The sequence below is a fragment of the Balaenoptera acutorostrata genome, chromosome 11 (genome assembly GCF_949987535.1).
Source record: "Balaenoptera acutorostrata chromosome 11, mBalAcu1.1, whole genome shotgun sequence".
NCBI lineage: Eukaryota > Metazoa > Chordata > Mammalia > Artiodactyla > Balaenopteridae > Balaenoptera > Balaenoptera acutorostrata.
Window position 1 is genome coordinate 16139528 of NC_080074.1, and position 25254 is coordinate 16164781.

The 25254-nt window shown below is 36.8% G+C and overlaps 1 protein-coding gene across 9 annotated transcripts in view; it reads right to left on the reverse strand.

Moving 5' to 3' along the window:
* RIC8B (RIC8 guanine nucleotide exchange factor B) overlaps positions 1 to 25254 on the reverse strand; it is a 116046-nt gene that overhangs the window by 20307 nt on the left and 70485 nt on the right. For all 9 annotated transcript variants that reach the window (XR_009009693.1, XR_449623.2, XR_449622.2 and 6 more), the window contains exons 7-8: positions 21130 to 21274; positions 11099 to 11243 (exon numbers count right to left, since the gene is read on the reverse strand). Coding sequence is in view for 3 of the 9 variants with exons in the window: in XM_007165730.2 (XP_007165792.1) it covers positions 11099 to 11243; positions 21130 to 21274 (290 nt within the window). In the remaining 6 variants the exon portion in view is untranslated. The remainder of the gene's footprint in view (positions 1 to 11098; positions 11244 to 21129; positions 21275 to 25254) is intronic.

A 25254-nucleotide genomic window follows, 5' to 3' on the forward strand; every position in this document is an offset into this window, starting at 1 on the left:
AGAACAAACAAACAGAGATGAACAATCCAATAACTGAAATGAAAAATACACTAGAAGGAATCAATGGCACAATAACTGAGGCAGAAGAACGGATAAGTGACCTGGAAGACAGAATGGTGGAATTCACTGTTGTGGAACAGAATAAAGAAAAAAGAATGAAGAGAAATGAAGACAGCCTAAGAGACCTCTGGGACAACATTAAACATAACAACATTTGCATTACAGGGGTCCCAGAAGGAGAAGAGAGAGAGAAAGGACCCGAGAAAATATTTGAAGAGATTATAGTCGAAGACTTCCCTAACATGGGAAAGGAAATAGCCACCCAAGTCCAGGAAGCCCAGAGAGTCCCAGGCAGGATAAACCAAAGGAGAAACATGCCGAGACACATAGTTATCAAATTGGCAAAAATTAAAGACATAGAAAAATTATTGAAAGCAGCAAGGGAAAAACGACAAATAACATACAAGGGAACTCCCATAAAGTTAACAGCTGATTTCTCAGCAGAAACTCTACAAGCCAGAAGGGAGTGGCATGACATATTTAAAGTGATGAAAGGGAAGAAATTACACCCAAGATTGCTCTACCCAGCAAGGATCTCTATCAGATTCGATGGAGAAGTCAAAAGCTTTACAGACAAGCAAAAGCTAAGAGAATTCAGCACCACCAAACCAGGTCTACAACAAATGCTAAAGGAACTTCTCTAAGTGGGAAACACAAGAGAACAAAAGGACCTACAAAAACAAACCCAAAACAATTAAGAAAATGGTAATAGGAACATACATATCGATAATTACCTTAAACGTGAATGGATTAAATGCTCCAACCAAAAGACACAGGCTTGCTGAATGGATACAAAAACAAGACTCATATATATGCTGTCTACAAGAGACCCACTTCAGACCTAGGGACCCATACAGACTGAAAGTGAGGGGATGGAAAAAGATATTCCATGCAAATGGAAATCAAGAAAGCTGGCGTAGCAATACTCATATCAGATAAAATAGACTTTAAAATAAAGAATGTTACAAGAGACAAGGAAGGACACTACATAATGATCAAGGGATCAATCCAAGAAGAAGATGTAACAATTATAGATATATATGCACCCAACATAGGAGCACCTCAATACAGAAGGCAACTGCTAACAGCTATAAAAGAGGAAATTGACAGTAACACAATAATAGTGGGGGACTTTGACACCTCACTAACACCAATGGACAGATCATCCAAACAGAAAATAAATAAGGAAACAGAAGCTTTAAATGACACAATAGACCAGATAGATTTAATTGATATTTATAGGACATTCCATCCAAAAACGGCAGATTACACTTTCTTCTCAAGTGCGCATGGGACATTCTCCAGGGTAGATCACATCTTGGTTCACAAATCAAGCCTCAGTAAATTTAAGAAAACTGAAATCATATCAAGCATCTTTTCTGACCACAACACTATGAGATTAGAAATCAATTACAGGGAAAAAAACATAAAAAACACAAACACATGGAGGCTAAACAATACGTTACTAAATAACCAAGAGATCACTGAAGAAATCAAAGAGGAAATCAAAAAATACCTAGAGACAAATGACAATGAAAACACGATGATCCAAAACCTATGGGATGCAGCAAAAGCAGTTCTAAGAGGGAAGTTTATAGCAATACAATCCCACCTGAAGAAACAACAAACATCTCAAATAAATAGTCTAACCTTACACATAAAAGAACTAGAGAAAGAAGAAAAACAAAACCCAAAGTTAGGGGAAGGAAAGAAATCATAAAGATCAGAGCAGAAATAAATGAAATAGAAACAAAGAAAACAATAGCAAAGATCAATAGAAGTAAAAGCTGGTTCTTTCAGAAGATAAACAAAATTGATAAACCATTAGCCAGACTCATCAAGAAAAAGAGGGAGAGGACTCAAATCAATAAAACTAGAAATGAAAAAGGAGAAGTTACAACAGACACCACAGAAATACAGAGCATCCTAAGAGACTACTACAAGCAACTCTATGCCAGTAAAATGGACAACCTGGAAGGAATGGACAAATTCTTAGAAAGGTATAACCTTCCAAGACTGAACCAGAAAGAAATAGGAAATATGAACAGACCAATCACAAGTAATGAAATTGAAACTGTGATTAAAAATCTTCCAACAAACAAAAGTCCAGGACCTGATGGCTTCACAGGTGAATTCTATCAAACATTTAGAGAAGAGCTAACACCTATCCTTCTCAAACTCTTCCAAACAATTGCAGAGGAAGGAACACTCCCAAACTCATTCTATGAGGCCACCATCACCCTGATACCAAAACCAGACAAAGATACTACAAAAAAAAAAATTACAGACCAATATCACTGATGAATATAGATGAAGAAATCCTCAACAAAATACTAGCAAACAGAATCCAACACCATACACCATGATCAAGTGGGATTTATCCCAGGGATGCAAGGATTCTTCAAGATATGCAAAACAATCAATGTGATATATACCACGTTAACAAATTGAAGAATAAAAACCATATGATCATCTCAATAGATGCAGACAAAGCTTTTGACAAAATTCAACACCCATTTATGATATAAGCTCTCCAGAAAGTGGGCACAGAGGGAACCTACCACAACATAATAAAGGCCATATACAACAAACCCACAGCAAACATCATTCTCAATGGTGAAAACCTGAAAGCATTTCCTCTAAGATCAGGAACAAGACAAGGATGTCCACTCTCACCACTATTATTCAACATAGTTTTGGAAGTCCTAGCCACGGCGATCAGAGTAGAAAAAGAAATAAAAGGAATACAAATTGGAAAAGAAGAAGTAAAACGTCACTGTTTGCAGATGACATGATACTATACATAGAGAATCCTAAAGATGCCACCAGAAAACTACTAGAGCTAATCAATGAATTTGGTAAAGTTTCAGGATACAAAATTAATGCACAGAAATCTCTTGCATTCCTATGCACTAGTGATGAAAAATCTGAAAGAGAAATTAGGGAACACTCCCATTTACCACTGCAACAAAAAGAATAAAATACCTAGGAATAAACCTACCTAGGGAGACAAAAGGCCTGTATGCAGAAAAGTATAAGACACTGATGAAAGAAATTAAAGATGATAGAAACAGATGGAGAGATATACCATGTTCTTGGATTGGAAGAATCAATATTGTGAAAATGACTATACTACCCAAAGCAATCTACAGATTCAGTGCAATCCCTATCAAATTACCAATAGCATTTATTACAGAACTAGAACAAAAAATCTTAAAATTTGTATGGAGACACAAAAGACCCCAAATAGCCAAAGCAGTCTTGAGGGAAAAAAACCAGAGCTGGAGGAATCAGACTTCCTGACTTCAGACAATACTACAAAGCTACAGTAATCAAGATGATATGATACTGGCACAAAAACAGAGATATAGATCAATGGAACAGGATAGAAAGCCCAGAGATAAACCCACACACCTGTAGTCAATTAATCTATGACAAAGGAGGCAAGGATACACAATGGAGATAAGTGGTGCTGGGAAAACTGGACAGCTATATGTAAAAGAATGAAATTAGAACACTCCCTAACACCATACACAAAAATAAACTCAAAATGGATTAGAGACCTAAATGTAAGACCGGACACTATAAAACTCTTAGAGGAAAACAGAGGAAGAACACTCTTTGACATAAATCACAGCAAGATCTTTTTTGATCCACCTCCTAGTGTAATGGAAATAAAAACAAAAATAAATGAATGGGACCTAATGAAACTTAAAAGCTTTTGTACAGCAAAGGAAACTACAAACAAGATGAAAAGACAACCCTCAGAATGGGAGGAAATATTTGCAAATGAATCAACGGACAAAGGATTAATCTCCAAAATATATAACAGCTCATGCAGCTCAGTATCAAAAAAAGAAACAACCCAATCCAAAAATGAGCAGAAGACCTAAATAGACATTTCTCCAATGAAGACATACAGATGGCCAAGAAGCACATGAAAAGCTGCTCAACATCACTATTTATTAGAGAAATGCAAATCAAAACTACAATGAGGAATCACCTCACACCAGTTAGAATGGGCATCATCAGACAATCTACAAACAACAAATGCTGGACAGGGTGTGGAGAAAAGGGAACCCTCTTGCACTGTTGGGGGGAATGTAAATTGATACAGCCACTATGGAGAACAGTATGGAGGTTCCTTAAAAAACTAAAAAGAGAACTACTATACAGCCCAGCAATCCCACTACTGGGCATATACCCTGAGAAAACCATAATTCAAAAAGACACCTGCACCCCAACGTTCACTATTTACAATAGCCAGGTCATGGAAGCAACCTAAATGCCCATCGACAGATGAATGGATAAAGAAGATGTGGATAAAGAACATTTATACAATGGAATATTACTTAACCATAAAAGGGAACGAAATTGGGTCATTTGTAGAGACGTGGATGAATCTAGAGAGTGTCATACAGAGTGAAGTAAGTCAGAAAGAGAAAAACAAATATCGTATATTAATGCATATAGGAACCTAGAAAAATGGTACAGATGAACTGGTTTGCAGGGAAGAAACTGAGACACAGATGTAGAGAACAAACGTATGGACACCAAGGCGGGAAAGTGGCGGGGGGTGGTGGTGGTGTGATGAATTGGGAGATTGGGATTGACATATATACACTAATAATGCATAAAATGGATAACTAATAAGAACCTGCTATATAAAAAAATAAAATAAAATTCAAAAAAAAAGATACATTATCAAATCAAAGGAGCTTATGCCTGGTATGACAGGGGCCACAGTCACTCAACTCCATCAGTCAGTTACCATGTGAGCATGCAGGCCTAATGTTATCAGAACTTCCACTTTTTCAAAAGAAGTTAGAAATTCAGATTTTCATCTGAAATATCTGAATTCTAAATTATTTTAAGAAGCCCTATGTAAAACAAAAATTAAAAACATAAAAGCAAATAACCAACACAACATCAGGCAAGTGAAGCAAAACCTACCTGTGGGCTAAATGTAGCCTATGGGCTGACAATTTGTAACCTCTAGGAAAGGGATCAGGGTTTTTAGGAAAAGGTGTTTGTGCGCCAGATCACGGAAGAAGGGGGCAGGTGGGGTGGGAAAGGAGACGTTATATGCACAATAAATTAGAAATGTCTTTCCAGGAAAAACGCTCCATAATATCTGCCACTCCACAAAAACAATCAAAAGAGCAGAGTGGAAATTTACCATATCCTGTTTTCTTGAATTCCATTCCCTGGTCCCACTCCCCAACTAGATGTGAAGCTTGATGAGGGCAGGGACCTCAACTGTCTTGGTATCCTAATGTTGAGAAGGGGCTGACCAAGTTAAATTTATTCAACAACTCAAAAAAATTAATTTATTCAACAAAAATTTACTGAGTGCCTACAGTATGTGAGGCACTATTTTGGGGCCATCTCAATGAATAAAAAAATTTCTCTCATGGAGTTTATCTTCTAGTGGGGAAAAAAGACTAAATGAGTAAGTAAATTATATGTTATGTTAGAAGGTAATAAGTGCTATGAAGGAAAAAGAGGAAGGAAGTGCAAGGTGGAGGGGTAAAGGTAGGAGTGTGGCAATTTTTAATATGGGGACAGGACAGACTTTACTAGGAAGATGATAATTGAGTAAAGACATGAAGGAGGTGAGGGAATAAGACAAGTAGCTATCTGGAGAATAGGCATTCCAGGCAGAAGGGGGGACTTTTGGTGTTTAGCCATTGTAGAGTTTTGAGCAGTGATGTCTGACTTACATTTTATAAGGATCGCATTGGCTGTTGAGTTGAAAACAGACTGAAGAGTGACAAGGATAGAAGCAACAAGACCAGTTAGGAAGCTATTTAAAATGATCCTGGAGGGAGAGAAAAGTTTAGCTTGGACTGGAGTAGTAGCAGTGATGGCAGTAAGGGGTGATTAGATTCTGAATGTATTATGAAGGCAGAGCCAGAATTACCTAACAGATTTTTGTGAATTAGAATGAACTGAATAGAACTTTTAGCTTTCAGGGATATCAGGGTTTATAAAAAATATATTTTCTCATTTTCCACTTTGGTTATATCAAAGAAAGATAATAGATGCTCTAAGAACAGGGAAATTATGTGAGGGGCAAATCATCTCTCCCTTTGATTGGCTTTGAAGAATATGGTAGCAGTTAAAACACAAGCTTTGACTTCACACCTGTTAGGATGGCTATTGGATTAAAAAAAAAAAGCCAGAAAAATAATAAGTATTGGAGAGGATGCAGAAAAACTGGAACCCTTGTGCACTGCTGGTGGGAATGTAAAATGGTATGGCAGTTCCTCAAAAAATTAAACATAGAACTACCATATGATCCAGCAATTCCACTTCTGGCTATATACCCAAAAGAAGTTAAAGCAGGGACTTGAAGCAAGGACAGATATTTGTACACTCGTGTTCATAGCAGCATTATTCACAACAGCCAAAAGGTGGAAACAACCCAGGTGTCCACTGATGGATGAATGGATAAACAAAATGTGGTAAATACATTATATAGAATGTTATTCAGCCTGAAAAAGGGAGGAAATTTTGACACATGCTACAATATGGATGAGTCTTAAAGACATTCCAAGTGAACTCAGTCACAGAAGGACAAGTATATGATTTCACTTATATGAGGTTCTTAGATTCCACTTGTATGAGGTTCCTAGTCACATTCATAGAGAAAGAAAGTAGAATGGTAGTTACCAGGGGTTGTGGGGAGAGGGAATGGATACAGAGTTTCAGCTCGGGAAGATGAAAAGTTCTGGAGATGGATGGTGGTGATGGTTGCACATTAATGTATATAATGCCACAGATATGTATGCTTAAAATGGTAAATTTTATGTATATTTTACCTCCAAAATAAGAAGGCAAAGTGAAAAGCACAGTAAAACCTGCTTTGTCTACCTCAAAAACAACAACAAAAATCTCAAAAAACACCAGCTCTGGAGTTAGGCCACCTGACCACTCATGAACGGTGTGCCCTAGACAAGTTCTGGAAACCACTGAGCTTTAGTTTCCTCATCTGTAAGATGGGGATAACCCTAGCCCAAAGGTTTGCTGTAAAGATTAAATGAGATAATATCAGGAAAGTTCTTAGAACAGTACCTGACACATATTAGATAATAAATACCAGCTATTATTAGCATAAGTGAGCTACTTGGTAAGAAGTAAGCCAGCCAGAAGGCCTTGGATCCAGTGAGTTAGTCTATTAAGTTAAATCGTCACTATGGAGCTGCATGTGCTAAAGAAGCCACGCAACACTAGGTGTTTCGTGGAGTTATGGTTAAATTCAGATACAAGGTATTCTGAAGAGACACCAGTTAATAATGGTGACTGAGGTGAAAATGTCTCAAGTAATTTGAGAATTACCATATAAATATAAAACTGATTCCACATTAAAAGAGTAGGGTAAATTATGAAACAACATCTTAATCCAAGTTTTTGCATTCTATTAGCAATGTAAAGAAATAGGGTAATGTGGTGTAATTCTTTCACTTATTTATCAACTATTAAGTATCATGTATCATCCATACAAATAGACATACTGAATACATAGAGATACACCAAGTTGCACCTAGGCAATTAAAAAAGCTCCAAAATACCTTTTAAAATTATAGTGCTTTATAATGTTTCCTACATTGGGCTGTTGGATTAAGAGTGATATCCTTGATGTAAAGGATATAGAAAACTATGGTTGTGAATCTGTAGGAAATGAAACCTGAAGCAAAGCTCAATATTGTAGGTTCAGGTAACACACCTTTTGCTGGCCATTTACCCAAATTAAAATACAAAAGAAAAATTAGAGAACTCAATTTTGAAAGTGCAAAACTGGTGTGATTGCAAACATCACAAAGGTTGGTTAACCAGTATACATGGCAGAAGTGGCAAAATTTTATTTTTGATTCCGGTCTTTAGAGATCTGAATTTAGGTTTTGTTTCATGATTGCTTACAGTAAATAAATTTCAGTTCCTAGAAAGACTAGTTACATCCTATTATACATAAATATACCATCACAGTCTAAACTAGGCATAGAATAATTAGAATCTAGAATTCTAGAATAACTAGTATAATTTTAATCTGCTGGGTGTGATTATGAACTAGTATGGGGTATTAAGAATACAACGGTACATCCTAGAGTTCTGCCCACTTTGGCCATTCCGTCCTTCCACCCCTCCATACAGTGGCCCTATAAATACACCTTTTTGGACCCATAAGCTCCTATATACCATACCTAGCCTGAAAGCAACTGGTCTAAAATGAGCCAAATGTCATTACATACACATTTTTCAATTGATGTTTGGAATGATTTACAAACCACAGTAATCAGTTATGTTATACCACCTATTCAGTCAAGGGGCCTCCATGCTCAGAGGCATAAAAGAAACGGGTTAAAGTCAGAATTTAGAAATTTGGTTTCTTTTTGATAGAGGACCAAAGCTTATCTGAAAACTTTTTACAAACATGGCTAGACATACACCAAAAACCTGTGTGGCATGTACTTGATTCTATGAGTGTATTTTGTCTAAGTGTGTTAATTGCAGAAAGCCATTTCCAGTCCGTTAAATACATTTATTTTGACACAAAAAGGATTGTTGTGATATTAACTCTCATAGCCTGAATGTAAGCTCCATACAATTCTTAGTTTCAGATTCCACTAAAGGATTATAGGTTACCTTGGTGCATTAATCGGAATCCACTTACATTTTTGACAATGGGACGAGGGTCAACTGGATGAAGGGTAATTTCTCTGCTTTTGCCAATGCTAGCACTGTTTGTGAATAAGTGCATCATAAGAGAAGCAGACTGTGATCCTGAGAACACTGACTGGTGAGGAGTAATCAGCGGGTAGGGGACTAAGTCATCCTTTCAAATGCTGACTTTATAAACTTGACTAGATTGGTAAGAAGTTTTCTTTCCTCGAGCTTGTGGATCACTGCCCAGAACACAAAGGATTGTCTTGCTTGCAAAGTACTTTTCCACCACCCCTTCCATGGGGACCATTTTAATAAGTATTTTAAATTAACAAATGAACATCCCACTACACTGTTGCACCTGAAAGAGGGAAGATGTAAGAGAAAAGCAGATGCAAATCTATCTGAAGAGGGAAGATGTGATGCTATGTGAGAAAAACATATTTATACTTACAATGAGCAATGTTTAAGAAACACAACAAGATCTCACAATGGTGACTATTCTGGCCACACTAACACACCATTCCTATTAATGATATAGGCCAGATCCAAAGGCTGAAGAAGATTCCAACCAGGGATGTAAGGCCTAAGTACAGAATCTTTCTGACAGAGAGCCAAAACAATAATAATATCAAACATCATGGTCCTTGATTTAAACAAACAGTGCTTTCCTGAAATCTAGTATCACTTCCATAATGTAACACATTTCTATTTCCTGTACTATTGGGAGAGACCCAGTGTGTTCTCGTATTTTTTCTGAGGTTCTTCTTGTTATAGTAGCGTTCTTGTGTTCGCTAGATATATGACCAATACCATTTTAGAAGTCATCTACCAAATAAAATCAACAACACACATTGAGATGCAATGATATCAACCACTCATGAGTACTCTAGAGTTTTCTATGTTAGTTGACTGTGTCCACATACCCTGGGACACAATGAATGCCTAATGTAATTTCTACCTTCATTTAAAAATATGAGACTCCTTAAATGGTATATTTTAATGTCTCAAATGGAGAGACAGAAAATATTAAACTGATATGGAAATATAGTTTATGGAATGGAAAAATCAAGAGCTAGCAAGAATAGTTTAGAATGATGACTTCTATAATTATGGAAAGATTAATGTATTATTTTTCTATCTTAGCTTCAAATACCTGATAGAGGTGCCCAACTTATAACATCTACATGGTGGCAGTCTTGAGAACTTACTGCTTAGAGCCACTGCTAGCTTTTTTTCCCCCAAAGTCTTTTTCTTCTAGGACACACTCCTAGATCCTGTTGAGGCTGATAGCCCTGGGGAATGCCACAAGTAACACCATCTACTCAGACCTGATTTGCCAAGAATACAGGCCATATAAGTCCTGTCTGATTAGGGAATGATCTTTTTCTTTTACCTTCTGACAACCTATTATTTTCATTTCAACAAAGCACAATCTATACTTTAAAAAAAAGAGCCTAATTTTGCAGATAATGATTTTTCTATCCCTGTTCAACTACTACATTATCCACATCACACTCTAGAAGACTGTGGATAGAAAACATAGCATATGTCAATATCATCATCAATAGGGAAGGGCATACCTTTTTAACATTCAGTAATGAAAACCAGAAAACTGAGCTCAAATAACTCCTAATAAGTGGAAACTAAGAAATTTACCTGGGATTGGAGTTGAGAGGGGGATGAAAAGGATGGGGAGTAGAAGAGTAGAGGTGGTTTGTTTCGGGGTAAGAGACGATTAGTGTCTTTGACTTGTAAGCACTGACTCAGGGAAAACTTGATAGAGTCTCTGGTTTGCCTATCCAGTGTACTAATGCCTCTGTTAAAAGATGATTCCATAAGTGTTTGATTAAAATTTACCATAGAGCCAGTTTTCTTTCCTTTTGCTAGTAATGTGCCCTGTTGCTTTACTTTACTGACTCATAAGGGCTTTTCACAAGAGGAAATATCAGAATGTATGGAACCTACATTTAGATTTCTGAGAAAGACTGAAGTATCAAATAACCAACTTAAATACTTGGTCTTGGTTATACCTTATAAAATCTCAACTTATGGAGAGGAGAGCACAAAATAAGCAACAATATCCTTTAAATATATGACGGTAGACATCTAAAAACGCTACCTCTCTTAATACTTAGGATAGGGTAATGAGCACATGCAGCAGAACATTTCTTGCAATATTATCCTTCCTCGATCACTTGAAGTCACCCTCTAAGGCACTAGCTATGAAACTGCCTCTAAAACTATTAAACAGAAAGCTTCCGAATCCACAAAGGAAGAGAAATACTTGGAAAATGAAAGCCAAAGGAAGTGAAAGGCAAATAACCAATTCAAAGGCAGACATAGTTAGGTGAAAAGAAACATGATACTATACTTTGGTTTTGCATTTTTGTATTCTTCAGTGTCTGTGTCCTCGTCCTCTGAGTACCAATTATCTCCTCTTCCTCCAGCCAAGAGGCCCCTGGCCGCCAACAGTCCTGCAGCATTCCCATAGCCAGTGTATTTCAGCAGGCTATCCACTGCAAAAACAGAATAGGTTTTTAGACAGGAATCCCTGAGTCCTCACTATCATCACCAACTACTCACCAACACAGGGAGGCTAGAGATATATGCCATGGTAGTAAATCTTAAAATTGAGAGGTTTTCAAAGTGTGGTAGTAGTAATCCTACATGCTCTGAGGACCAAAAACCTTTTTTCAGGTATCAGAAATTCAAATGAAGCTGTTTTGAATATACTTTGTGGCAGGAGTGGGGCTTCTGTGACCGCCAGGCCATTGGTAAGGGTGGTGTTTTTAAGTTTTTGATCACAAATTTGATTTCTTTATTCAGTTTCAGAAAAATGATGATTAGAAAGTTAATGAAAGCCAGATTGACATTTTACCAATATAGCACATCATGTAAATCTTTCCTATTCCTTTTATAGGAATTGGAGGGAAAGAGATTAAGAAATAAGAAAACCTAAGGATATTAGCAAATAGGATAGGCTAAGTTACTCCTTTTTCAAAGAAGTCAGCAACAATATGTAAGCACATTATACCCACTGAAAGGTAGGCCAGGAATTGCTGGACCTTAATAATGGTTCTACCACTTACTAGCAGGCTCTTTACTCCAATTTTCAGATACAGACAATTGGAATAATATCTACCTCACTGGTTAATACATGCAAGGTGCTTAGGAAAGTATCTGGTACAAACTAAACGTGTTCTTTTCCCCTAGTAATATGTAAAATGATTATTTTATTTTTTAAAGATTTATTTATTATTTATTTTTGGCTGCGTGGGTCTTAGTTGCGGCACGCAGGATCTTCATTGAGGCATGTGGGATCTTTTGTTGCAGCGCACGGGCTTCTCTCTAGTTGTGGCATGTGGGTTTTCTCTTCTCTAGTTGTGGCACACAGGCTCCACGGCGCGTCGGCTCTGTAGTTGTGGCACGTGGGTTCCAGGGCAGGTGGGCTCTGTAATTTTGCGGCACGCAGGCTCTAGTTTAGGCACGTGAGCTCAGTAGTTGTGACACATGGGCTTAGTTGCCCTGCGGCATGTGGGATCTTAGTTCCCTGACCAGGGATTGAACCCGCGTCCTCTGCCTTGTAAGGCAGATTCTTTACCACTGGACCACCAGGGAAGTCCCTAAAATGATCATTTTAGACTTATCTTAACAACAAGGAAAAAAAAAGCCCAGTGAAGCACTTGGTGCAGGTCCTGTGTAAGTATTAACTTGTCATCAGTTCATCAATGTAAGGGGAACCCTGAATTGTAGGAATTTTTTTGATTTCTAAGTACCTTTAAGGAAGATACTAAGGAATATTTAGCAGCTTTATTTAGAAACTCTTTTCTTCAGGTACAGTTTCAAGGTGAACACTAGAATATTCAATCAAAACATAAAAAATGGCAAAATTTACTTAAGGCTTTCAATAAAATGTCATTCTAAAGACAATTGCAGGAAACAAAACATAACACTACGTATTTTATCCACGTATAAAGTCTTAGTAAAATCTACATCTGAAATACTACTGTAATTCATATAACTTACCTCAAAAAAGACAAAATAAAGCTGGAGAAGATTCAGAAGAGGGCAATTAAAATGACTTTGGGGACCTGAAAGGGGCAGTGGATAAGGAACTTAAGTGGTTAAGGAAAAGGGATATATATAATGAGTATGAAACCATGAAGGGCATGGATAGGATGTAGGATAAATAGTCCAGGATACAGTTGTTCATTAAATTTTCAAATACTTGAACGAGAGGGTACCTCCCTTGACACTGAAAATAGGTAATTTGGGGGCAAATAAAAGGAAGTCCTGCTTTCAAAGGACACAGCAAATGTGAAATTTGTGCAAAAGGAAATACAGATTAATAATATAAGTAGATTAAATAAAGTTTTACACTAGTCACTTTTAACTATTTTCTACATTAAAACCTACTGGTAACTGTGGTCTCTTTGGTAATAATTCTCAATGGGTGCTGGGTAGAATCATATTAGAATTTAATGAGGGATCATGGTGGTGTAATCTGAAAACCCTCTGAATAAATCTGATATGCTCCCTCTTGCCTCCACAAGATGGAGTGATTTAGATAAATTAATGGATTCTTGATGGGTTATTAGGGGAAGTGAATATCCAGTGTATACAGATATTCTTAATATTCATGACCTTAACCACATGGTCAGACACAAAGTCACTGAGGCTGAAGGATCATATATCTGAACCCACATGACAATGATACTCTCACTAAGTTTTTGGATAAGGTTTATTTTTTTTAACAAATACGATGTTTAGCAGTTCCAGAAAAGAAATATTCACTGAAAATGTGAAAGTCTAAACTGAGATGATATAAATAAATGGTTTAAATAAATATACTTAAAAAATAAAATAACAGTAAGAAAGACACAAAATGTAAATAACCACCTACAGTGGCCAAACATTAAAATAGCTTAAGAATACAGTTTATGAAAGGCCAAAATAGGTTAAAAAGAAGTCAACAGAGCACTAAATAACCTGCTTTCTTATGCAGAAAATCCTCCTGGAAGCTAGTCAATAGTAAAAATCTCTAGCACTTTTATGAAAATAGTGCTTACTGCTCATTCACTCGAACAAACATTCTGTGTCAACTCTGTGACAGCTTGGGTTACAAAGACTGTTTCAGACATACCTTGCTTTCAGAATAGTAGACAAGGCTACAGCCAATAGTTTAAAAATCAAATGAACATTTGCTAATGAGATAAAATACTTAAAAATGGGGGTTGGGGAAGAGGAGACAAATGGACTACAAAATCCACACAGTGAGAGGCATTTTCTTTGTGAAGTTCTGATTTATATTATTTGGTGGAGTGTTTTTAGTTACTTTTTAGTCTATTTTCATATATACTGTATAACATCCTGTTTGATATTGGGAACGTAGTAGGAGGAAAATGGACTGAATTTGGATGTTAAGATGAGTTGCTAAGGCAAACAAAAGATCTTCTGAGTGGTCCTTAAAAAAAAGTAACACACAAATGTATTTGTTCTTTGTCACAGTACTCATCCATGCAATTAGATGAAACTGCTGCAGAAATGAAACAAAACAGCATTCAGTCAGAAAGTTGCAAGAAATATTTCACCATTATTTTATCAAGATGCTAGAAGGCACTATGAACAGAGGAAAGCAACCACAGCAGCACACTGCAAAGTCAGAACTGCACTGGTAGTAACGGCATTATTGCTTATGTAGACGTGGGTTTTATCACACTCTCCTATGAAAACCAATAAAAGGGGTTTTGCTCTTTTACTACGGAGAAAGAACGGCAGAGCCAGATTCTACCCAGAAACGATTCCCCCTTCTCTGTTACACAGAGAAGGATTTACAGTCATTTTCCATTCAGTTAAATGCTGTGACTTTTTGAAATCCTATACTAGAAGCTTCCTCTGACTAGTCTTCCTACTTCCAGTCTCATATCCCTCCATTCCTGGTTCCACACAACTGCCTGTTATATCGTTGATATTCTTTTTTTTTAAATTTTATTTTATTTGGCCACGCTGCACAGCATGTGGGATCTTGTTTCCCCAACCAGGGACTGAACCCGTGTCCCCTGCATTGGGAGCACGGAGTTTTAACCACTGGACCACCAGGAAAGTCCTGCTGTTATACCTTTGTAAAGCAAAAAATACGATGTTACCACCTTCCTGGATAAAACCTCTAAAATCTCCCCGAAAGGCTAAAGCTCAAGTTCTAAAACAGGGCCTAAAGGAATCTTCATTTTGTCGCACCTGCCTTCTTTCCCAAACTCATCTCCTATTACTCCTGTGCATTGTGGGTTCCTCACACTTTGAACTAGTCTCTTTTCTGTACATACCAATGTTGCTTTCCACTCCTCTGTTCTCTTAGGTGAAGACTTTCTCTGACTTTCTCCACACCAACCAATCACTCTTCCAGGTTGCTGCAGTGCCTGGCACATTCCTCTCATATGGTGCTTACCATAGTATCCTACAATTATTCCTTTGTATGGAGAAGTCCACAAGACACTGTATTCACCACACTGAATTCACAGACAGCACAAATATTTGGCCTTTCATTAAACATTTATGGGGTACCTACTATCTGTAAGATACTTTGTTGAAACACCGGGGATCCAAAGATGAAGACAAAGATTTCTGACCTAAAGAAACTCAATGTCTAGAATAAAAGTTTGATAAACAAAAAGTTACAACATAGCAAATGTCAAAAGTATTAACAGAGATAAGTAAAAATGGTACAAAGCAGAGAATGATGAACTCTACCTCAGATGATCTTCACACAGATGATGCTTAAGGTGATCTTCAAGAATACATAAAGCTCACTATGCTAACAAAGATGGGAGAGGCATTCCATGCAAAAGGAACAGCATCTGCAAAGCTATGGAGATATGCCAAGGAACAGTGCAGTATAATCATGCAAAAGTAAAGAATTTAGTATGATTAAGCAGAAAGTGCCGGGTAGGGAGTGGATTTAGGATACACTATAGAGGTAGGCCATGGAGGTAAAATTTAGATTTTACCATGTAGGTGACAGGGAGTCACTGAAAGTTTTATAAGGGGGAATGACAATATTATATATGTATTTTAGAACAGTCCTTTTCTTAGCCCTGTGTAAGACAGAATGAAGAAAACCTGACCAGAAACAGAGGGGTAGGATTATTTTAGTAGTTTATTAAGAGAGACACAGATTTGGAAATCCCCCCAAAGCAGGCTGAAGCAGAAGCCAAGTGAGGGGAAGAGACGGCTCAGGAAGCAATGCGAAGTGAAGATGGGGCCAGAGAGAGCTTTACGGAATGCTAGCAAGTCGATGTGGACAAAGATACGAGTTAGCAACTCAGACTGAAAAGAATGAACAGAGAGGTAGGTCAAGGGAAATCTAAGAGTGTGTTGTAGCACAGAAAAAATGACAGTGGTCAATAGTGTCAACTGTTAAGAGAGATGTCATACGATAAAGACTAAAAAATACACATTCCTTTTGAAAATTAGTTAATTTGTGACCTTCCTGAAAGCATTTTCAGTGGCATCTTGGGAGTTGGGAATGGTGGAAAAGCCTTACTTGCAGCAAGTTGAAGCCTGAGTGGGTAATGAAGATACTGAAAAGAAGAACAAATCAGTCTTTCAAGATGTTAACATGTGAAGGACAGTGACATGAAGATGTATATAGATTGAGGAAAACATAGGGAGAGTTAACAAACAAAAGAACAGAAGGTAACAACTGATGAAGCAAGTCTTCTGAGAAGACAGGAAGGGAAAAGATCATCAGGAGAGGGAGACTGCTTAGCTCCAAGCTAAAGAGACACCTATTCCTCTGAGACTGAAATAAATGAGACAAAAGTAAGTGTATAACGGTGTGGGGCTATGTGTTGAGAGAGTTCAAGCCTTATTTATCTCTGCAACTCAGCTCCTTCCCTACCACAATGCCTAGCACACACTGGGAATTAATAAATGTGTTAAAAGGCGGGGGCTGGGGAGGAGGGGAATACCCAACAAAGGCAGGGGGTTGTTTTACAAATTATTTTCTTTTATTAAACTATGTAAGGCTTGTCTTTAGGACCCCTTATAAAGTACACAATTTGCAGGGCAGGTAATAAAAATTTAGTTTTGTCAGCACTCAACAAAACAAGTCAGTAGCACGAGCACAAGTTAACCTGTGGGTCGCTATCAGTTGGAGATGTAGTTTAGCCTGGCACAGATGGCACTTGGACGGCTTTTTCTGTGCCAATTCTTCCATAAAATTTTGGTCTTTGTATCTTGCCCCATTTCAATTTTCCTTTTTAATCTTGTCTCTGTGTTCCTAACCCAATTTGATTGCTGTTTGCTGTCTCTGCTTAGTGGTCTGAACTTTGTGCCTTGGTCATGGTACCTTAACTTTCAAACTCAGCTTTGAACATCTTTAAGAGGAAAGTTCAGTCACTCTGATAAATTATCTTAAATTTATTTCATTTTGATATAATCTGCCTCCAAACCCAATCCAAACTCTAAAATCTGATGACTTATGAGTTGAATATGGACTACAAAATTTTTTGGCGGGTGGGGGGCAGAACGTTTTAAATTAGAATTAGTTGACAGCATTTAAAAACTCTCCTGAAAAATCTGGGTGGTTTGGTAACACTGGCCACATGCTCCTTCATGGTAACAATCAGCTGGAGCTAAATAGCAGCAAGGTCCCTTTTCCAGTCTCCCACATTCCCCTGTTCCTCCACTCCCAACCCACAATCTCCCCAACAATTAGCTAAGTGTCAGTTTTCATTTATCATCTTACGTTCCGTTCATTTGACTTACTTTATTACCAGCCTGGCACTTTGTAGGCATCTGAGTTTGTAATCCTTGATAAAGAAAGTAAATAATATGAGGGCAGAGACCTTGCTTATCTTGTATACCTTTGTATTCCCAGGGTCTAGCTCAAAAAGTATTTGTTGAATAAGCAAGCTTTTATTTCAGAAGAATACTTTTACTATTAAATCAAACTAAAAGGAAAAGCAGACGAATATATATAGAATTGTTAAAGATCAAATGAAAAAGATACAATTTTGCTAATATGGGTTTGGGGCTCAAAGTTAGGACTATGACACCACAAATACTGGGTCCCAGGGGGAACAAAGCTAACCATTTCAAATTAAGAACAATTAACAGATTCATTTATCAATGTATATACCATATTTGTTACGATACCAACTCATTAGTAAGGTGATTGATTATATTTATATATATAATTTATGTAGTTAGATATATAAAATTATTTAGATATATATTTAGATATGTAGTTTATGTATTTAGGTATGTAATATATATTTAGATATGTAATTACGGAAGAAATAAACTTCATTTTTCCCCTCTTAAAAACTTTACATGTACACAAGAAATGCATGCTCATTGTAGAAAAATTATACCATACAGAGAACTAAAAAAAGTCACCGGTCATTCTACCACTTAGAGGTAACAATGGATAAGATTTTGATGTATTTATATTTTGATAAATACTTTTTAATGAATAGATACACATGTGTGGTTTAGATTTACATGTATATATGTGTGTGTGTGTGTGTATATGATCATACTTTAAATACAGCTAATTTCTGATCTCAGTAAAATCGATTTAATTCAGCCAGTATTTGCAGACTACTATATGCAAGGCACTATTCCAGTCAATTTCAAGATGTAATATTTTTTTTCATAGTCATAAAATAACTGAATTGTTTAAAAGAGCAGATGTTAAATAAACTAGTCTATGAGAACAGTTGAAGATAATTACAGTTGACCCTTGAACAACACAGGGGTTAGGGGTGATGGCCCTCCATGCAGTTGAATATCCTCCTATAACTTTACAGTTGGCCCTCCATATTTGCTGTTCCACATCCGTGGATTCAACTGACTATGGATTGCGTAGTACTGTAGTACATATTTATCAAAAAAGAATCTGCATATAAGTGGACCTGGGCAGTTCAAACCCATGTTGTTCAAGGGTCAATTGTATTATGAGAGGAAATATGGCAGAATGGAAAGACAGCTCAACTGCATGAGCTTGGATAAGACCCTTGCCTCATTTATGACACTGAAATAATAATAATGTTTACCTTAGAGAGTCCTTATGAGAATTAAACGAGATTATGGCATAGAATGTTTGGCACATGAATACATAATAGTTGTGTTTATTATCATTGTAATGATATTGATCAAATTATGTTGCTAATGTACCATCTTAACAGTAACTGAAGTGGTTGTACCAATTAGTCAGAAATGAAGTTTAAGAATTCAATGAATGCAACTCAATAACAAAAAACCCCAAATAATACGATTAAAAATTAGGCAAAGGACCTGAATAGACACTTTTCCAAAGGCATACAGATGGCCAACAGGTACATGAAAAGGTGCTCAATGTCAATAATCATCAGGGAAATGCAAGTCAAAACCACAATGAGAGATCACCTCACACCTATTAGGATGGCTTTTATCAAAAAACAAGAGATAACAAGTGCTGGCAAGGATGTGGCAAAGATGGAACCCTTGTGCACTGTTAGTGGGAATGTAAATTGGTGCAGCTACTATGGAAAACACTACGGAGGTTACTAAAAAAATTAAATATAGAACTACAATATAATCCAGCATCCCACTTCTGGGTATATATCCAAAGGAAATGAAATCAGAATCCCTATGAGATACCTCAACTCTCATGTTCATTGCAGCATTACTCACAATAGCCAAGATATGGAAACAAGCTAAGTGCCTATCAACAGATGAATAGATAAAGGAGGTGTGTGTGTGTGTATATGCATGCACGTGTGTGCACGCACGCACACACACACACACACACAGTTGACCCTTAAGGAATGCTAGGGTTAGGGACGCCTACCCTTTATGCAGTCGAAAATCTGTGTATAATTTGATAGTCTGATCTCTGATTCTGTGGCTCCACATCCACAGATCCAACTAACTGTGGGTCCAACCTACCATGGACCATGCAGTACTGTAGTGTGTATTTACTGAAAAATATCCATATCTAAGTGAACCCGAGCAGTTCAAACTTGTGTTGGTCAAGGGTCAACTGTATATAAAATGAGTATTATTCAGCCATGACAAAGGAAATCCTACTATTTACAACAACATGGATGAACCTAGAGAACATTATGCTAAGTGAATAAGCCAGACAAAGGCAAATACTGTAGATCTCACTTATATGTAGAATCTGAAAAAAAAAATCAAACTCATAGAAACAGAGAGTAGAACAGTGGTTACCAGGGAACAGAGGGTAGAGAAACAGGGAGATCTGGTCAAAGGGTACAATTATAAGATGAATAAGTTCAGTTATAAGATTAATAAGTTCTGGGGATCTAATATACAGCATGATGACTATAGTTAATAATACTTTATTATACACTTGAAATTTGCTAAGAGAGTAAATATTAAGTGTTCTCACACCACACACACACACACACACACACATGTAACTATGTGAGGTGGTGAATGTGTTAATTAACCTGACTGTGGTAATCATTTCACAATGTATATGTGTATCAAATCATCATGTTGTATACTTTAAATATATATAATTTTATTTGTCAATCATACCTCAATAAAGCTGGCAGGGGAGAAAAGAATTCAACTGACTGAAGATTTTGAGAGAAGTGAGTGAAGTTTTTCACTTCTAAGTTATCTCTCTCACAAAACTAGGGTACTTAAAAAAGTGTAATATAAAATCTGCTTAGTTGGGACTTTTACACTAGTACTTTTATAAACTAGGAGATGCAGAAAGAAATAGTAAGAATATCTGAATAACTTGGTTAAAGTTCCTTGTTTGGAGAACTTTTGTAGAGCAAAATAATCCATATAATTTAAGGAAATATTTTAAATTGTTAGATGTATCTCAGAAGACAATCACTTTATACATACTTGTAAAATAGTATTTATTATAGTATAGTTACTTTTTAGTTTCTCTCTACTTCTGTCTTACCCTCATCTCAAGGGTAAGAGGTTTATCTTATGCATTTATTGATTAAAGAACTTAATGAAGAAACCAAAACTCCTATAGCTTTAATTCCAAGAGGAATTAAAAAGTGGAACTAACCCAGGCCTTTGCCTGGTTATCAAAATATTAGCACCTGAATTACTTAAGCAGATTTTTCAGAATGGCTCCAGGTCCTGACTCATCAAGATTAAGAAGCCTGGGTTAAGGAGACAGAAGGCAAAGTTTAAACGTGAGCGTGTTTGGTAGTGTATCTGCCTGCATGTCTCAATGAATTCAGAAGCATGTAGAAAATGCTTTTAAATTATTAATTTTTATTATCTGCTCAAGGCCTCTAATGGAACAGATAGAGAATAAGCTCTGAAAAGAGTGGAATGAGATGGCCACTAATAACAGAAACATTTCTCAAATTCCCTCAGAAAGATGAAAAAGTAGAGGGCAAAGAGAGTTTAACCTACCTCTCTCTTTGCAAAGGACAAAAAGGAACTCAGCAGCAATTTGCTTGACTCCCAGGTCAACATGTGTCATGAGGCGCACCAGCTTATTTCTCACAGTTGAGCCAACTTCAGGTCGATTTGTCACATCCCTCAGTGGTGGTAAAACCTAACGGCACAAATGCAAAACCATCATCAATCGTTTAAGTATTAGAGTAAGCGAGAATGGTACCAACCGAGCTTAGTTTTGTAAGAGTAGAAAAAACATTAAAAAATAAATAGGTTTGCTTCCAAATAGAATAAAGCTAAACAAAAAACAAACCTCAAATAATTTCATGCCTGTAATGAAATTTCATTTGAAGTGAAACATCTCTTCACTGTACCACCATGATATATTCAAACCCATTCCTGAGTTTTTACTCATCTCAGCACCTGGAATGCCCCTGCTGCCTCTATCAAAATCCATGTTAAAGTCTGGGTCAAATTTCTCTTTCTTCCTTAATACCCTGACTCATATTGATTTTTCCCTTCTTTTAATTCCTGCAGCATTTTCATTATTTACTAAAAAAAACCAAAAACCCTGTACATATGTTTTCTAGTTGTTTTATTTTATAATAAAATGGTTATTAATTATTGAGTACTTCCTATGTGCTAGTTGCTGTAATAGATGATATGCATACATTCTCTATAATCAACCCTCACAGGAACCTTGCAAAGGAGGTAGTAACATCACTATCATCCCTATTTTATAGACTGATCCTCAGAGGGATTACATAACTTGCTTGGTTTATCTGTTTGTTTGCTCACTCACTCACCCATCCATGCATCCACCCAGACCCCTCCTCTTTTGGTTCTCCACACTGGTTGCTTCATCTTAGCCTCTGTGCCAGTTCTCTTTTATCCTTTTGTTTTTAAGTGCTGGAATATTCAAGGGTTAAGTTCTTGGGAGACATTTCTTTACTATTTTCACTCTCTATTGGTGATCTCATCCAGTTTTACGGCTTTGTATGGTCTCTATTTACTGATAACTCCCTAAAGTATATGTCTATCTTGATTTCTTCCATGACCTCCAGACTTTTATAGGCTTCTCAAATTTAGCATGTCCTAAGCAGAATATTGAAGCACCCAACAAAGCTGTTCCTTCTACAGTTTTCCATCTCATTAAATAGCAAGTCTGTTCTTCCAACTGTTTACTGCAAACACCTTGGAAACAGCCTTGATTCCTCTCTTTCACATCCCACATCCAATCCATCAGCAAATTATTCTGGCTCTACCTTTGAATTATATCCATAACCCAACCACTTCTCACTATCTCCTCTAGTATTACCAAATTCAAGCTACCAATATTTCTCATCTGAACTATTACCACAGTCTCCTAAGTCATCCCTGCTTCCATCCTGGTCCTTCTATGATCTATTCTCTACATAGCAGCTAGGATGATCCTTTGAAAGTCAGATCATGTCATTCCTCTTCTCAAAGTCCTCCAGTTCCCATGGCTTCTCATCTCACTCATAGTAAAAGACGAGGTCCTTCCAAATTCCTTAGGTTTCACATAATGTGGCTTCCTGCTACTTTTCTGACTTAATTTCTATTATATTCCTTGCTTATACCGCTATAGTCTCACAAACCTCCATGGAACTCCTTATACTCACCGAGCACTTTCCTACCTCATGGTCTTTGCATTTGCTGCTCCCTCTGCCCAGAAACTCTTTTTCTGGAAACTGGCTTGGCTCATTCCTTTACTTTCTTCAGGTCTCTGTTCAAATGTCATTTATAGGAAGACATTCCCTGACCACCCTATATAATTAACCTTCAGCATTCTCTTTTTTTTATCCCCCTCCCTCTGCTTTAATCTTCCTCATAGCACTTATCACCACCTAACACAGTATATCTTTCTTTCTTTATTGTCTACCTTTTTCCACAAGTCAGTTCCATGGGGGCAGGGATTTCTTTCTGTTTTGTGTACCGCTCTCAGTGCCCGGCATATTACAGGTTTCAATAAATATTTGATGATTGAAGGAAGAATGAATTAATTCAAGTAACTTTTTAAAAGTGCCTTCTATAAGCTAGGCACTATGCTAGGAAATGAAGATAGACACAAAGTCAAATTATAATTTACTATACCAGACTCTTTATGTGTATATTATTTTTTATTTAATCCATTCAGCTGACTTCCTTCCTTCCTTATCTCTTTCTATACTGAGTGCCTACCACGTATCAGGAGGTACTGGAGGCCCTGGAGATACAGCTGTGAAAAAAACCCAGAAACTAAATCTCAGAAAACTGAGTAATCTGCCCAAAGTGTTTATAGAATCCATGTTTCAATATCTCTGGTAGAATAGAACAAAATTCTCTTTGTGCCCGGTAGGCACAAAGTAATTGCACAGTAAATTCTTATTATTTGATTCAGCCAACCATACTGAGTTTATCTCCCATTTCTAGAGGAATGAGACATGTAACAAATGATTTCATGTGGTATCTACCTACAGTTCCAGAGTATAGTATCTATTAGTAAAGGTTATCGCACAAAAATTCTCTTAGCTATGTTTTGGGTTCCTTAAGTTTTTGAAGGGAAATTTTGTAGTTTTTATTGTTACATATCATGCCCAAACTGCATATGTATGAAGCATTTCTATTTCCCCCCAAATACTACCCTCCATTAAATTTTTTCTTTTCTTTGAGAAATCTTGTCCAGTTCCTCTTTCAAATCCATAGAATCTTCATCTCTTCTATTAGCCTCTCCAGATGAATCCAACCTGAATCAGTAATTTCTACCATCTGTTCTCTTTCTACCTGCCCAAATACTGAATACTCAAGACCAATTTACTTTGGGTACGCACGAGTTGGATTTAATCAGGTATTAACTATGGGGCACAATAATTAATTAGCCATGGTTCCATTTACACTATTATCAAAGTTAATCATCTGTTACTTTAAGTTCTGCCCTTCTTGATCCTCATAGTCTATAGTGCATCTTCCTCAGAAGGAAAGTTGATTTCTGTATTGTGCCTTGTATCTTTCTTTAGTTGTCTTTTACTTGTCATGTCTCCTTCTTTATCTGTACTGTAGTATTTCTTTGAGGATAAGGAGTGGGTCTCACAATCTTTTGTATCTACATAATGTATAGTCCAAGACCTTCATATAAATAATCTATTTAACAAACAGATTTTGGGGGGGCTATCCTGGTTAGAGATGGCAAAATCTAAACAGTTTAGTTGAACGTGGATCTCCTCTGTGAAAAAGCTAAAATATAGAACACAAAGTATTTTCATTTATTATTCTCCACCAAGTCCTCCTAGTCATGATAGAATGTCTTAAAATAATCAAACTTGGAAATGACCTTAATTCATCAATTAACTAATTTATTTTGCTTAAATGATTATTCATGCTTTGATGGTAGCTAGTCTTCCAATAGACTATAAATTCTTCAAAGATAAGAGTCCCTACTTTCTAATTTCTCCTTATCAGCAATATCTATTAATGTGCTCTACACACAGTAAAGTGCTTATTAAATCTTGACCATAAACATATGGGGGAAAATGAACCTAGTTAATTTATTAAGAGAAATTCTATATGGCAATAAATGAACAATGGGGTGAATGGTGGTACCATGTAGTGAATGAGGAAAGAAGGGGAAGACAGAGGGTGGGGAGGGATGGGAAATCAAGAGATTAGTTTGGGATACGTTAAACTTAAGATACCTACTACACATCCAAGGGGAGGAGATGAGTAGGCAGTATGTTATATAAGTATGGAGCTTAGGGGACAGGTCAAGAGTAGAGATAGAAATTTGCGAGTCATCAGTGAATAGATGACTTTCAAAACCATGACTGTTGAATGAGACCAACAAGAGAGTAGAAATGGAGACAAAGATAATATTGCCTTGGGGAGCTCAAACACTGCAAAGAAGAAGTTCCCTGTTGTGTCCTAGACACCAAGTGAAGAAGGTACTTCAAGTAGGAGAGAATACTTAATTACATCAAAATGTTACGGGGGAATAAAAAAAAGATTTGAGAACTATTAGATTTGGCAATATCGGGTTGATGATGTTTGACAAACACCTTTGTAGTAGAATGAAAAGCATGAAAACCTAATTACAGTGGGTTCGGAAGAGAATCAAAATTAGTAAAAAGAAGAGAGCGGGTGAGC